Genomic DNA, 16,912 nt, shown 5'->3' on the forward strand with positions numbered 1-16,912 from the left:
TCCATGAAATCTATCACAATGTCTCTGGAAGAACACTTAGCAATCTGTAGTTGAAAACCAGAATAGGAATAAGTTTAGGAAAAAACATGCTCATGGACAAAAGCAAAATGTAAAACTTACAAAGGTTTCTCAACTTTATTGATCACTCTTGTAAGCTACTGATCACAGTTATGAAGAAGTACATTATAAGCATACTGAGCATCTAACTTGGATATTAGGGACCAATATCTGCTCTGCATCACAAAAGATCAAGCTGGGAATAGGAGTCAGGATCTCTCTATGTTGCCTTTATCTAAACACTTTGTTTCAGACTGCACTCTTTCCTTACTTTAATTTTAAAAGCTCATATATTGCAAAATGAGATTTTATTCAAATTTAAAAATCACTTTAAAAAATATCCCAAAAATATCAAACATTTCAGGATGTTCCTTTGTTTAGTTTTTTGAGAGAAACATTTTGATAATGTTGATATGAATTCTAAAATATCTTTATTGACTTGAAACTTTTTCAACAAAAATAAACACTATTTCAGCCAATAAAAAGTATCCAAGTCTATATCCAGGTTCCATTTCTATCACTGCCACTGAGTTACTGTGTAATCACAAGCTAGTCAGCTACGACCTAATGTTTGGAAACATTATATATCTATAGTGCCAACTGCATTAATTGTAGGCACACAAAATGAAAACAGAATCCCTAACCTCACAGTTCCCTTACTTGCCCATCTTTTAAGTGAAAAGGAAAACAAAACTGGTCTTATTATCACCATGGTGTTGTGATCTTTAATTAACTAATGTGACCTTGCAAGGAAATCTTTCAATATATGCCAAGGCCTTTTAAGGTGGTCTCATCTCTCCAGAACTCTTATTACAGAGCTTGAGGCTAGGGTTTGAAAATTTTGTCCTCAGCCTAGTACAGTTCATGGTCATGGTGGCTTGAGTAATATATTCCAGACTTATGTTAGCATCACCCTCTGGAAGAAAAACCTTCCCCAGGTGTTCTCACCCACAGGGCATGGGAAGCAAGTCCCTTAACACAGGTAAATGAGTCATTAGCCCACAGGAGCCTTCAGTAATAGGTCCCTGCTCAGTTCTTCATGTGCAGTTGTCCTGGTTTTGGCTGGGATAGAGTTAATTTTCTTCTTAGTAGCTGGTACAGTGCTGTGTTTTGGATTTAGTGTAAGAATAATGTTGATAACACGCTGATGTTTTAGTTGTTGCTAAGTAGCGCTTATCCTAAGGATTTTTCAGTTTCCCATGCTCTGCCAGCAAGCAGGTGTGCAAGAAGCTGGGAGGGAACAGAGCCAGGACAGCTGACCCAAACTAGCCAAAGGGGTATTCCATACCATAGAACGTCATGCCCAGTATATAAGCAGGGGGGAGTTGGCCGGGAGGGGCAGATCGCTGCTTGGGCATTGGTCAGCGGGTGGTGAGCAATTGCAGTGTGCATCACTGTTTGGTTCCCCCCCCCCTTCTTTTTTTTTTTTAATATTCCTTTTCATTATTATTATATTTCATTATTATTGTTGTTGTTATTATATTTTACTTTAGTTATTGAACTGTTCTTATCTCAACCCATGAGTTTTACCTTTTTTCCCCGATTCTCCTCCTCCCGGGAGGGGGAAGGAGTGAGGGAGCGGCTGCATGGTGCTTAGCTGCTGGCTGGGGTTAAACCATGACAGCGGTCTACGTGAATAGCCACTGGGTACATGCCTCGATGGTGCTATAGGTGGTGTTATCCATGGCTGCCAAACTGGAATTATTCCTTTTATCCAAAGCTCCATGTACAGTATTGGTTTTAATTCTGACAAATTCTAATGCAAGATTACTTAATAGTCAATTTGACATTTACAAGACTATGTTTTCTTAACACTAAACTTGGCTGTAAAAAATCAGGCGATGTTTCCCCAGCACTATGCAATGACACCATCTGGTAATTAATGATTAGCGGGATTTACAGGAGAGATAGGCACATATTTGACTAACCATTTCATTGCTGGCAAACTAGTCAAGTAATAGTAACCTTAGCTGTATCCAAAGGTCACTTCTGGAACTGCTGCTGAAACAGTCTGTGTGGACCCAAATTGGCACTGGGATTAGGAAATATCAGTGCTGTCACAGAGATGAGGAAATAAACACAGACACAAACCTCTGCCCAACTGCAGATCCAAACCCAGATCATAACCTTTTGAAACATTGAGGTAAATCTGTTGTCTTCTGCTACATTACTCTCAGATATCCAAACCAGCCTCCACTATAGTCTTCATGAAATTCAAGCTGCAAATAAATAGAAATACACTGGCTAAATTTTGTCACTGTTCCTACCCAAATTCGTGACAAAAAGGATGGAAAACCTTGCCCTCGAGACAAAATTTGCTGGCTCATGCCTCAAACAACTGTAGCAGAAAACCCATAACTCCAAAGCATAGCCTAAGTGGATGCACAACCTCTTCCCTTCTCCCAGTGAAAGCATAGCCTGTTCCCTTCTCCCGATTTTTAATTCCTGGAGTTCAAAACGATTGTGGCTGGCATTCATGGATACCAAAACAACCAGAAATCTGGTTGGTTATCACAGAAAGAGAAAAAATAAAATTCTGGGGAGACTCAGTGAGGGAATCAGCAGTATATTTGAGAACTGCTTGTTCACCACATTTTTGCTGTTTGCGGACACACTCACTGTTCCTTGAAGCAAGTCTAGTGCACATCCTGTTTTCCTCCTCCTGCTGTCTCTCCCCACCTGCCTTGTTGGTGTTTTCTGCCCAGTTTTCATCACTAGTGTGTATTTCAGTGTCTTTTACTGACTAGGCTTATCCTGGGCACTGACTTCAGTGCTCCAAATATCCCCGTAGCCATCAGAAATGCTGTGCAGATTTCTCCCTCTCTTCCACACAAATGGGTTTTCTGCACTTTCTCACTCCCAGGCTTTGACAGAATCACCCAAAGTCCCAGAGAGCATGTTTAAAAAAAATAAATAAGAGAGAGAAGGGTAAATTTGTAGATGTACCAGGCAAAAAAAAAATAGAAAATGGTCCCACATCCACCACTTCATATTCCCCAGTGATGACAGGAGGCAGGAAACGTGAATGAGTCCTCCAGCAAAGAGCAGCCTGGGGAGACCCTAAGAAAGGGGGTGGATGTCCCAGGGAATATAGCTCTGTCCTCTGCACAGGATGGCGATCCCTGTGTCTGCTCAGCAAACATAGGCAGGGCCTCCAAAGACAGATGGATGGCGGATGATATTCACAGCCATTTAGCTGATTAGCCAGAAAACACAGGTCACCTTGTGGAACTCCACATTTTAAAGAATTAAGCCTTAAGATTATACAAGGACTTCATATGCCACTAAAGCGTCTTTTAACTCTCTAGTGCCCTTTAGTGCTCTTAATCCGCTGCTGTAGCACCTGATATCACAATATTTGAGTACTTCACCCACTACACCCAACACGGAAAAGAAATGCTTTCCTACCCCAGTCTTACCTAGGGAGTAACAAGGCAAAGTCAGCTTGAGTCACCCAAGACGACATGGAAAAGCTGTGGTCCGGCAAAGTGCTGAACAAGGCTTGGTGAATGCTCCATTAACCAAACTGTCCTGCTCACCTGCTTAGTCCTGTTGTCCCACCACAGGAAAAGGCAGAGGCAGTAAAGCAACTTAAGGACAATTCAAGTCGTTTGAGTTCTTATCTGAACAGAGACAGTATTTAGTCAGCACAGAACACACCATGTGTTTTACAGACGAGGAAACTTCCCCAACATTTCTACAGTACAAAATATGGACTGTATTTTTTATATCCCTCCACATGACAGCACAGGTGTCTAAGTTATAGTGAGAGAAAATGAACAGGGCCCAGAGGGAGCTGCAGAAATGTGTTTTAAAAGAAAAGAACATTGAGTAGGTCTTTAACAAACTTTGCACCCATGCTGGTTCCAGTTATCTTGAGTAATTTCAGAGTGATGAGTGATCTGGGAATTTCTGTATCACATTAGCGTAAGCTCCTATTTCCAGCCTTACAGGATCCTAAGTTATTAAAATCTCTGAGGCCAAGGCATGTGGGAGGCAAATTTGGATGCCTGTACTTACATCAAGTAACACATTCTGTTCAAGCTCTGCCACTGCCATCAGTGGGTGTAGCTAACAAACGAATCACTACTACAGAAGTAGAGATCTCAAATCCTAGTTTTTGTAACTATGAGTGGCCCAGAGGTGAATCTCAGCTCGTGCACAAACTTTGAGCTGGCTGCAGGAACTGATGAGAGATGTCCCATAAACTGTGGCACATGTGACATCCATATGGGATGAGAAACAAAACTACAACCCAGTGATTAGCACCAGCATCTGGGACTAAGGAAAGAAGTTGAAGGCAAGAGCCAGGATACAAACGCACAGATCAGGATCGGAGCTTAGGACTTTGTTTTTGACCAGTGGGGAGCCATCACAGATGCTGCCTGACAGAGCTACAGCAAAATGCACAGAGTGACTTGTCTGTCCATGACTAACAGAGAGGTCTTGGTTACTCTGCTGAGTGAAAATTCACATCCCAACCTCACGAGTTCTGATGCAATCGTAATTTTCTCCTGGCCTTAAAGTCTATATCTGAGCTCTCTCAGGGAAGGTATAATTATTTGGAAAGGTCTCAGAGAGAAAAATAAGACCTCTCCCTGTCAGGCTGACTGATCCCATGAACCAGGTGAAGATTAGTCTTCACAAGCCCATTCACAGCAGCCTGAGAGATGAAAGTCATGCTTTGAAGGCAAAAACATTCAACAAAGGCTGTCCCAGATAAAGCCAGCTGCATTCAAATCAGATGAAGACTGTCCCACTTGATGAAGGATGATTACCTGAGCCCCTACTAATAAACAATGCAGAGCAGCACAAACAAGCAGCTTACCTCTGATTTTGCCATCTCCCTATCATTATTATTTCACCTTTCCTGGAAGTTTTAATTAAGAGGTTCGATAATGTAGTATTTGATAGGCTGATGAACTCCACAGAGTAGTGGCTCATGTCCCTCTGAAACTTATAGCTATACCCACTTTCTCCCTCTTTCATAGCCTAATAAAAAGAAATCACCAAATTCCCGAGGCTAAAGTATTCTCCTTGCATTTCTTTTTCTGTACACATCTTACAGGCCAGAGCTTGTAAGCCATCACAGTTTGCAGCTTTAAAAAGAAAGAAAGGAAAAAAGAAAGAAATCAGACAGCTAAGGGGAGTTATTACATTCCAAAATTTCAACACCTCTGACCCCTGCACTACGAATTGGTTCAAATCTCTCTCACTCTGGGAAAAACCTAATTCACTCTCTTGGAAAGTTTATTGTCAATGGGATTCTATTGTTTCTGACCAGAATAAAGATTTCTAGGTCTATGACATATGAGTTTTAACTATAGAAGACTTCTACATTTTCTAAGAGAAAGAGACACTTGAAACAGAGGCATTATATAATGCAGTGTTAAAAACCAGCCTTCAAACTATGCAGCCAAAAGACTGTATGAAAAATGAGGTAGATCGTGGAAAACAATATACAGGTTTGGGTGTCAAATGGACAGAGACAAACAGGCAATTTCCATTAACCATTATTATATGAAAGTAGAAAATAAACCACAACAACACAGCCTCTCCTTTAGAAAGAAATTCTGCTTTGTTCCAAAGTCAGCTCAGCACTTGCATTTTATCCTCCAAGAAAGCCTCTCCCCTAAGCTCAACTGCACTATTTGAAGGGTAGGGTACAATTATCCCATAGGACTAGCTATTCTGCTCCACAGAAGGATACACCTGGAGAGGATCTACATTCAGCTTTGTCATGTGCACCTAGCACGAATAGTGAAATCAAAGGATTTTGGATAGTTAGGTCAATCAACCACCTGCCACCAGAACCAGGAGAACATAACCGCCTTTCCTTCACTGTGGAAATGTGAAACAGTAACATCGTCAGACAAGGTTCTAGATCTTTGATACATTTTGCAGGCCTATGTGATTTAGGAGCCTTACAACTTCCTTTCCTTGATGTTCAAAAACCTTCTTACACTGTCCAAAATCCACAGGCACAGTAAGGGAAGTCTCCAGACTTGGTGCCAAAAAGCCATGTTTTAAATGTGGGAGTCTAAAGCTGTTTAGAGAGATTTGCAGAAGGACCTAGACAATTTGAAAATCCCATGAGGTGTCTATCTCCACTACAAGGTGTGAAAATATTGCAAATCCAATCTATAGATATTTGGGGCCTGGGTTCCAGGTACTTTTAATGACGTGCAAGAATTTCTATGAGAATTTGACTCTAAGATATATACATCGTGCTTTGCAATTGGGACTCAATTCTTAAGTCATCCAAGTCCTTTTTATTTTTAAGTATTCAAAATAAGAGCCTCTGGTTCCTTAATATTATGATCTTTTTTGGCCTTAAGGACGAGGCACTTCTTTTAACTATTCACAGATCCTGGATATCAGCACTTCTGTACATTCACACACACCCCATCATCTGGCACGTAGTAAGTACAGCATTAAGAATCTGATTCAAGCCCCAAATCCTAGATTCAACCACAGAAAAATATTGCTGGGTTTTCTCTTTCTCTCTAAAGTCAATTCTTGGGCCTTCACATGGTGCAGAGAAGTTTGGAAAAGCGGCATCTGAAATGGAGGAGCCTGGAGATAGGAACTAAATTTGTTTAATCATCTGCTTTTAAGACACTCTCCCAATTTTGGAGGCTGACACTTGGGAAATGGAAAGGAAGATAGTCACAAAGCAGATTTTTAGCAAACTGTTTGCAGATCCTGGGCTCTCACCAGTCAGTAGAAAGAAACTGGCTCCTCAGAGAGTGATTCAAAGCAAAGTCTGAATCATCCTTTCTCCCAATGGTTGCATAAGGAGACTGGTCAGAGTGGCTGGCTCTGCACAAAGACTGTGTTGTAGACTAAAGTAGCTCTCAGAAGGGTTGCAAAATAGGAGGTCTAATGATCATAGCTTTGTCACTGAAGCACTGGGTAGTTTCTCTGCGTTACTGTAAGTAGGTATATAACAAAGAAGCAGGAGTTTTGCAATTACCAAAAGACTTGTACTCATCTGTACAAGACACCACTGTTATCAGACAAGAAAGAGGTACAAAGATGGAGACTACAGCACTGCAAGATATGTACTATGGACTGAGTATATAACATTGACGATGACCAAAACCAAGGGTATACCTAATGTTCAGGTAAAGCAACCAATCCCTTCAAGTTAGATGCCCTTCTCCCCTCCACAACCTGCCCAAAGCAAGCAAAGCCTGAGGGTATAACTCACCAGTAAAACCTGTTTGGAGTGACCCGCTCATGCATGAGCTGCCATTTTCTTCCAAAGTCCATGGAGCTGTACAGCTGAAAGACAGAGAGAGAGGAAGTATAAACTTTGAGGAAGAAGAGGAAGGACTGCTGCTACATAAAGTATTAAAATCAGCTCAGATTAAAGAACAGGAATGGATCGTCCTGCACAATTATCAATCAGCCTCACTGCCAGGGAAGGCTAATAAGGCAATCTCCTCCCCTCACATTTAACCCAGACTGAGCTCCTGAGACTCAAAAGCAGGCTGGCTCTTCCAAAACCTTTTCAAACATTTTTGTGCTTCCTGATTTCAGCTGTCAACACATTCGCTTCAGCTGCCATATGACAAAGCTGGCAGTCCCCCTGGCTTTTTCAGCCCAACAGGAAGCAGGTGATTGATGACATGTAAATTCCTAACATTAAATAGAATGAAAGACAAATTAGATTAGTTAACATGACTATGATGTGATAGGTAGTGACTCTATACTCAAGGTCATGCTGCAATTCGTTTTTATGGTGTGGATTACATCTCTCTTCTGTGTGGGAAAGAAAAGGAAATGGCTCCTAATTTACAACTTCCATGTTCAGAACAAGGTCTAAATTTTGAGATAAGTTAGAAATCAATCTGCTTATTAATTAAACATTAAAGATAGTGAAATGGCTCTTCTTGAAAGCCAAATTTTCAATCTAACAATAATTTTAAGTCTTTCTGGCTAACAAATGGCGCAGCTGTAATGTAACCAAATTTCCATGCAACTCCACACTAAGTCTCAGACATAGGTTCGCTTCATACATACTCTGCTTAATACCACAAACACCAGTTCTCCATATAATTAGTTTATTTCCCACAATCCACTCACTCATAATCAAAGTGTATGTAAGCTCCTTTTCTCCAACTTTGAGCAAGTTTGGTTCTTCAGAAAAAAAATACACTTTGAGAAATAACTACTCTGCTTTACAACTGGATCACAGAGAAATAAATAGCAGGCAGTGTTTTGACTAGGATTTCAAATAAATTTCATCTGAAATAAATTCTGGCTTAATAAAATAAGGGTTGATTGCAGGCTAAGGAGGTAGATAACAGAGCTGAAAAACGTAAATGTTTGTAATATCCAAATTTAGGTCCTTAATGGGAAAACGGTATCATTTGAGTAAAGGTTCTGCATTTGATTTGGAGTAACTGGATTTACAAATCGGAGGCAGGTCCATGTTCAGATCAGAAGGGTTCATAACCTAGTGATGTGTACTACGGCACAGCTATGATGGATGGCTAAGTGTGACTGGGAAGATAAACTGTATGTGCTCGCACTGAATATTAAAGTTTCTTGAATGGGCAGTATCTTTGACCACAGAGATCCAGCAGCCACATCAGAGCTGGACCATAGAACAATTTACAAAGGTGATTGGAAAGGGCTGTTTGAGCAGTGTCCAAAGCCTGAGGCAGCTGATTAATTCCTACTATGTTTGTACTCAACTACACAACCACACCACTGTATAGCTAGCAAAAGGAAACTCAAAAACTGAAATTCAGACCCCATCAAGTATCTCATGCAACTGGTATGTGTAAAGACAAAAGAATCAGTCCTTTGCATTTATGCCAACGGGAAGTCCAGTTTCTGCCAACGACAGCCCAAGCTGCCAGTGAATAAAGCACATCAGGGGAAAAGAGATGGGAGCAGGCATTCTCCAGTCTTCATGTCAAAATGGGCTCCAGTTACGTAGGCTTCACTCCAACCAACATCACTGGGCTTGTGGTAAGAAATATTAGGGAAGATTTTCTGCCCTGTGTTCTTCAGAAGATCGGACACAATCTGAATGTTCTGATTTGGCCGTATTTCTTTGGCACTGCCACTAGATAAGGTAAGATACTGCACTAAAAGCCCAGAGGAAGTTATCTGGGCTTTCGCTGCTTTTCTGGTCAACCAATCACAGTGATAGTCTAAAAAAAACACAGTAGAGAATCATCTGCCCCAAAAGGAATTCTCTGTAGAAATAAAATAAAGCATTGCTTATCTTTTTTAATTAAAGGAGCCAGCAAAAGAAAATTCCTTCTCCAAATTCGACAATAGGCTTATGAAGTCAACTTCAATATTAAGATAACTACCTCCTGAAGGAACATGCAGATTTTTGGAAACAATAATTGAAAATCCATGCTCCAAGAGTCAAAACTCTACAGTGCTACAACTCTGCCTCGACTTTAGCATGGTGCCTGCCAGCAATATTCCTTGAGTCATTGGACATGGTTTTACACATACAAGGACCCTGCACACAGACTGAGTTGCATCAGTTGCATCAAACAACTTGGCTATCCTTTACATTTCCTGACTGCGGGTACGACTTGCAGATTGAGCCACGGTGCTGTACAAATCACAGGCTCCAGGCAGCTTAGCCTCAGTTAACTCATGTTCACAAGCAAGTGCAAGTGGGACTAGCATCCTTATTGTATTCTGCAACGGATTAACCATTCTCACCAAGAGAGGAAAGGATTAGCAAAATATATCCATTTCCTTAGATTCTCTTTTATCTTTTGCCCCTAGCATTTCCTTTTCTTTTGCAGCTGCATAACAGCAGTAGCTACAGATAGCTCAGTGGCATGAAGCACAATCTCTTTCTAACTACTCATCTCTCCCACAGTGTCTCATTCAGGGAGGATCCTTCTCTCTATCAAGTTAAAAACCAGAGACCAGCTACTGAGTACTTTTTTCCTCCCTTCTTTCTATTAAAGCTCAGACTGACTGATGGTAGAAGGATTAAATTGAACTTGCAGCCTTTAGGTGACTTCAGCTAAAGAGATAAGGAGGACATTATTCATTTCAAGAACTTTTATGTTTTTATTCACCTACTTGTTCTAGGGGTCCACTTTGAATTTTAACCAGATGATTGAGTCTTAAAGGTGTAGGACAACAAACTCCTGAAAGGTCTCTCTGGCCCAGTTCACTTTTATAGTATTATTTACAGATGCAAATGTAAAGGTTAATGTTGAATTACTAAATAAAACATATAATAAAGAGTTTTCTAGTATGCATTAAAATTGAATATATATATATATACACACTTTCTGTTCACCTCCCTTCATGGGAGAAGAGATGCTTTCAGAAGTGACAACAAATTTAGTGGCAAGTACAGCAGATTTCAACAGAGATTAATTTGTCCTAAGGCTGAATACTAAGTGATGGAAAGAAATGAGGTTTGTTCGCTGCCAAGACTTTGCCTTTTTAAAGCTCTGCTCTGGCTCTTTAGTGACAAGTAATGTCTGGCATTTCCACATCCCAGAGCACTCCAACACATTGGTTCAAGAGGGATGGACTTCAGTGTACCATGAGGGTGTACTGCGAGGGTATGCCCTTTCTGCAGCCTCCTTGTGTTATTTGACCTGCTCTGATGAATGAAAATTTAAGACCGTTATGGGTCTTTATGTTTGTATGGGCTGGTCTTGTGCCCTGACACAGCTAAAGAGTGGTATGCAGAGGACTTGACTAAGGAGCTATTCAGAAGCAGGACCGAAAACAGAAGGACAAAGTCCTGGCTCAAGGCAAGGGTGACAAAATTCATTTTTTAACACTAAAATGAACTCAGAATCCTGTATCTACCACAGCGGCACCTCAGTAAACACAGTCACAGCACTCGGCCTATCTCAGCAACCTCTGCACCTATTTGAGCAGACAGGTTCCAGGAGCCTCCTGAAAGCTGAGGAGAACAAACACATAATGTTCAAATTCCCTACTGAGCCCATCTGAATGATGCTGACGAATCTCATCTACCCTTGCAGCAGACAACAGGGGTTTTTACTAGGCATGACCCTAGAATTCCTGCTTGCCTGCAGACTGGCATGCGACACTGCCACAGGGCAGATGGGATTCAGGAAGGCGAAGGGGCCAGCATTGTGTGTCAAATAAATATACCTTTTAATGTGCTCTCAGGCCTGATGAAGCACCTAAAGTATAACCCTGAAAGTATCAGCCCGGTCACACTAGCAGGATCCAAGAGCAGCTCTGCTTTCACACCTGGCTTTGAGGTCACCCCAGCTCAGCAGTACAGTTGCAGTCTTTGAGAATGGGTACTGAGCACTGAGGAAAATCCGCCTATGCTCAGGAGCCTAGTTAGACCTACCATTAAAAAAAGAAAAGGCCATACCATCAAGAAGGTAAATAGCAAATGTTTATCCAAACAGCATCACAATACTCCACACTCAAGGATAGTAGCAGCAGCCATATCACATCCACCAACACAGTCCTGCTTTTTACCAAGAACACACAATCTGTGTGAGGAAAGACCTTGGCAGCCCAAGTGATATACAGCTTTATTTCACCACAGGCCAGAACCTTAACTCATGCTTGTCTTGCTCAGCACAACTCTGAATCATAAGGATATTACATACCACAGGCAGAATGATTCTTCTTCAAACTCTAAGAACACTTGCAACATTTTAACACCAGCATTGTTTCCGAGATAAGCAGCAAGCCCCTTAAAGAGGGAGCTTTATCCCTGGTGTCAGATTCTATGCCACGAACACATGCAACATGCCAGAAACACAGAACTACAGAGCTGGAAAGGAAGGAGTTACACACACATGTATGCATGCATAGTGTTGCATATGAAAAATGTCTCCATGCTGTTGCAATTCTCCAGTACAAACTCTCAGGGTGACACATCCTGCTGGCTTGCTTGGATGATCTTGTTTGGGGCTGGGGTAATTTGTTTTGGGTGTTTTGTTTATTTTCCCAATGAGAGCTAGTAAAAAAATACAAAAGAATGATTTTACTGAAGAAGTCAAGCTTCTCAGAACTGGAGCAGTGTGAGAAACTGGTCTGCTTAAATTCCACTTACAGAGAGAGGGGAAAAGAACGAGCAATGAAGGAAAAACATGGAAATCACACTAACCCTGATGTTAGTCATCCATGTCTGAGCTAGTCACCAAGGCTCATTTTTAGACAGGCAAGAAACAGGCTCGAAACAGGCACATCTAAAGCACAATTCCCATACTAAGATACACTTCTAAAATTGCTTATTATTCATGCCTTAGAAGCCTCCATTTCTCTCCATAGACACTAAAAAGAGTCCACAGTGACTAGTGCAGAAGGAGATAACCCCACCATAGATAGATGATTTAGTTGAGATGGATTTCATGTTAGGTTCCCTGTTCCCATGTTGACCTGCTTGGTCTTCCTGGGGGAAGCACGCAGAAGGCTGAAGATTCCGGGCGAGCTGAAGAAAGGCCAAGCATACAATAGCCTGGATACACTTTACCACAGCAAGAAGCACACTGAAGATGTCATGCATAGATTGAGAAGCAATAGACAACAGACTAAAGAAATTCAGAGAGCTTTGATATTTATAGACTTTTGTGCTCAAACACAGAAGAAGAATTAGGGCATCAGGAACATACACGAAAAGCTTATATCCAAATAAAATCAAATACTCTTTGTTGCTATGAAATCAGGTCTGTTGGCCTGAGCAAACATCTGGTGAGAATCTCAATAGTTTCCTGTCTGCCAGCCAACCCTGGAGTGCAAATAATGGTGTCAGATAAAGTGAGGAAGAACAGCTGGACTCTATGCACTTAAAGGAACAATTCATTTATTACACACAAAATTATACTTCCCCTAGACAATACATCCAGCTGACGATGGAAAGATGTATTCATATTAATCCAGCAGGGTGAGAGTCGGCCTAGTGGTAATTACTGGGTAGCAGCTGACACATGGTAACATGATGGAAGAGGAGGGGCAGATTATCCTGGCCTGCCATGTCCTCAGAAGAGCATGATCCCGAGCAGCAGCTTGGATTGCTTACATGAAAAGATGGCTCTGATCCCAGAAAAGCACAAAAGCAAATTAACACCTTCTCAGCCAGAGCTAGTGGGAAAAATCTACAAGATGTGTGGAGGGTTCCTGCCAAAAAATCAAACTGGGACAGAAGAAAAATAAAATTAGGTCAACACTTCTGTAGGAAATTGGACTGCATGCAAGTGGTCCGCAAAGAGTAACTCAGAAAAGCAAGTCTGTTGCAGGGTCTTAAATTTTCTCTACAGAAGAAAAATGACCACGATCACTGGAAAAAAATTAGAGGCTGAGAAACTGAGAAAAAGTTGTAAACCACTCAGAAAATTGCAAGGTGTGTCTTTTTCTACATTTCTGTGTTACAGATGAAATTACAAAAGGAGAAGAAGCCACCATGATTAACATGTCAGAAAGTTCATTCCTAGAAGGAAAATGAACTGGAGGAAAAACTCATGATACTTTTCAGCCTTGAGAGTACAGAACAGAGAAGCCATGTCTGACAACTGCCAGAGATGATGCATCACATGGAAGAAGAGAGCCATATGCAACTGTATTGGGTTTGCGTGGCAAGGTTTTGGTAGCGGGGGGGCTACAGGGGTGGCTTCTGTGAGAAGCTGCTAGAAGCTTCCCCTATGTCCAATAAAGCCAATGTCAGCCAGCTCCAAGACAGACCCACTGCTGGCCAAGGCCGAGCCCATCAGCGATGGTGGTAGCGCTTCTGGGATAACAGATTTAAGAAAGGGAAAAAAAGCCTGTGCAATTGCAGCTGGAGAGAGGAGTGAGAGTATGTGAGAGAAACAACTCTGCAGACACCAAGGGCAGTGAAGAAGGAGGGGGAGGAGGTGCTCCAGGCGCCGGAGCAGAGATTCCCCTGCAGCCCGTGGTGAAGACCATGGTGAGGCAGGCTGTCCCCCTGCAGCCCGTGGAGGTCCACGGTGGAGCAGATATCCACCTGCAGCCTGTGGAGGACCCCATGCCAGAGCAGGTGGATGCCTGAAGGACGCTGTGACCCCGTGGGAAGCCCGCGCTGGAGCAGGCTCCTGGCAGGACCTGTGGGCCCATGGAGAGAGAGGAGCCCAGGCTGGAGCAGGTTTGCTGGCAGGACTTGTGACCCCGCGGGGCACCCACGCTGGAGCAGGCTGTTCCTGAAGGACTGCACCCCGTGAAAAGGACCCATGCTGGAGCAGTTCGTGAAGAACTGTAGCCCGTGGGAAGGACTCATGTTGGAGAAGTTCATGAAGGACTGTCTCCTGTGGGAGGGACCCCACGCTGGAGCAGGGGAAGAGTGTGAGGAGTCCTCCCCCTGAGGAGGAAGGAGCAGCAGAAACGTGTGATGAACTGACTGCAACACACATTCCCCGTCCCCCTGTGCCGCTGGTAGGGAGGAGGCAGAGAATTCACGAGTGAAGTTGAGCCCAGGAAGAAGGGAGGGGTGGGGGGAAGGTGTTCTAAGATTTAGTTTTTATTTCTCATTACCCTACTCTGATTTGATTGGTAATAAATTAAATTAATTTCTTCCCCAAGTTGAGTCTCTTTTGCCCGTGATGGTAATTGGTGAGTGATCTCTCCCTGTCTTTATCTCGACTCACGAGCCTTTCCTTATATTTTCTCTCCCCTGTCCAGTTGAGGAGGGGAGTGATAGAGCGGCTTTGGTGGGCACCTGGCATCCAGCCAGGGTCAACCCACCACAGCAACAAATTCAAACTGTAGTGAAAATGTTTCAGTAGATTACAACATCAACATTTTTTCTAAAGGCACACTGAGCAGCTGTGTACTGCAGGAGAAACATTTTGTAAGATCTTGCAACAATATTCTGTATAGAATAAATGGATGGTCCTCACTTCACCCACGGCAAAGAAAGATCTTTTTTCCACATCTAAAATTAGACATCAGAAGGATTTAACAAAGTTGCCCTTACTCAGCAAAAAAAAAAAAAAACAAAACCAAAAACAAAGGAGCCTGCACCATAGGAGATAACTGCTCCAGTAAGTGAAAGAATATGAGTAATAATTGCATTTCTCCTTGTTATCTTATATTTCTTTCATTTAACTCTAAAATAACACCTACCCCTACTCAGCTACTGTAAGACTACTCCTGACAGTCAGATCCATCTAGTCACCATGCTCTCCACTTGTTGAATTTAGCACAGAAGGGCTGCCAAAGTACTCCTCCTTTTTTTCTGTTTTATTGTTTCATCATTTGAAAATGGTGTCTTTTTCCTTCAGCTCCAGCTGAATCCCTGAGACACTATCACCCTATAATTCCTCATTCATACAAATAGTAATCAGATCAGCAAATCCCCAAGGAATTCAAGTTGGGATAGTAAACTCCCAAATAGCCAAGACTGACCCAAAGATTTCCAACCAATACCCACAACACACAAGCCATTTCCCCTTATTAATTTTTCCATTTGAGATGTCACAAAATTGTGGTTTTCTTCCTTCTCGTAGCCCCACATGCTAAATCCACTTGTGGAGACCCCCAATAACAGTCCTGCAGCCTTCAGTTGCCCTCAGGCACTGGCATGGCGTGCCTTTGGGAGCAGAGCGGACTGTGAAGCCTCGCCAGAGCAGAGCAACAAAAGAAAGACAACAGAATCAAGAAGAATTGCATAAGATGACAGACAGGATAGATTTGGTGTAGCCATGAAGACAGCAGTTGGTAACACAGAAACACACCCTACTTCTCTATCACATCTTTCATCTTACCTTCCCCACCTATCTTCCATCCCTCCTTTTTTGAGAACAGATGGATATCTCTCCCTTTCACAGCACCAGTATAATGTTTAAGCTGTGGGATTTTTGCAGCCCCCTTTCTCAAGTTCTGCTGTGAGGCAGGACGTGTTACTTGCAGCATAATAGCGACAGGACTCAGGTCTAACACGCTTGAGTTGGGTGGCTGAAACTGGGTCAGGAGCAACCCTTGCCATGGAAGGGGCTTTATTACTCACAGGAGGAAAGGCTGCATTCAAGGAAAGATTCAGGGCCTTCCTCTGATTCCTCTGTTCCACCATTCCCCTCAGTCTGGGCCTTAGTCAGACACCTCTGGAGTGTCAAGCATCAGGGGACACAAAGGCTAATGTCACCTTCAAGCTGATGACCAGCTCAAGAACAATGATATCATCTGTGCTTGTTCCTTCCATCTCCTCCCAGGGAAATACCTGTCCTTGCCACCTTGCTTTGCTGGGGCTCCAGAGGAACCAAGATCTGAAGCTTGGAAGTGCTTCCGGACCTTTAGAGAAGGGAAAGAAGAGCTTCTTGCTCTTTTCTCTTGCCACAAGCTGCTGGAAATCACAATTCAGGTAAGGCAACCTTGACAGCTCCACACTAAAGAACCTAAAAATGAATCCTGCTTCTTGAGCCAAAAGATTTGTGTAACAGCTAGTGGAGCTGAGCTTAGGAGAAAGAATTCTACCAGCACCGTATTTATGGGGTTTGTTTACACAGAGTTGTAAAAACTAGTAATTGTAATGAAAACAAATGGACCAGTTTATCTCTCTGCTTTGATTTCCTTTCCAGGTGATTAAAGGCTGCATCAAGAGACCTCATTACAGCCCAAGGTTCTTCTCTAGCATGGTACAGACAGATTGTCTTAGGCATGGAAAGAGAATGTGTCCACAGACTGCTGCATGTCTGAGACTCACCAGAGCGGCTCATTTTCCTACAGATGTTGTACAGTAGAAAGGGCACTGGAAACAGACTATTTTGATGAGAAACTGGTCTAGACAGAAACTAAATACTAAATGCATTTCCATCATCTGTCTCATACAGAGAGGAAAAAAAAAATGTATCAGAAGCTGGGAAGTTCTCTTTGCACTTTAAAATCTAATAGTGAAATATTTCAC

The 16,912-nt window shown here is 42.4% G+C and overlaps 1 protein-coding gene across 1 annotated transcript in view; it reads right to left on the reverse strand.

Moving 5' to 3' along the window:
* Positions 1-16,912, reverse strand: part of SORCS3 (sortilin related VPS10 domain containing receptor 3) — a 326,383-nt gene that overhangs the window by 109,306 nt on the left and 200,165 nt on the right. Inside the window, exon 5 of the mRNA XM_050899047.1 lies at positions 7,271-7,344. Coding sequence (XP_050755004.1) covers positions 7,271-7,344 — 74 coding nt within the window. The remainder of the gene's footprint in view (positions 1-7,270; positions 7,345-16,912) is intronic.

Source organism: Gymnogyps californianus, chromosome 6 (genome assembly GCF_018139145.2).
Source record: "Gymnogyps californianus isolate 813 chromosome 6, ASM1813914v2, whole genome shotgun sequence".
NCBI classification, from domain to species: Eukaryota; Metazoa; Chordata; class Aves; order Accipitriformes; family Cathartidae; genus Gymnogyps; species Gymnogyps californianus.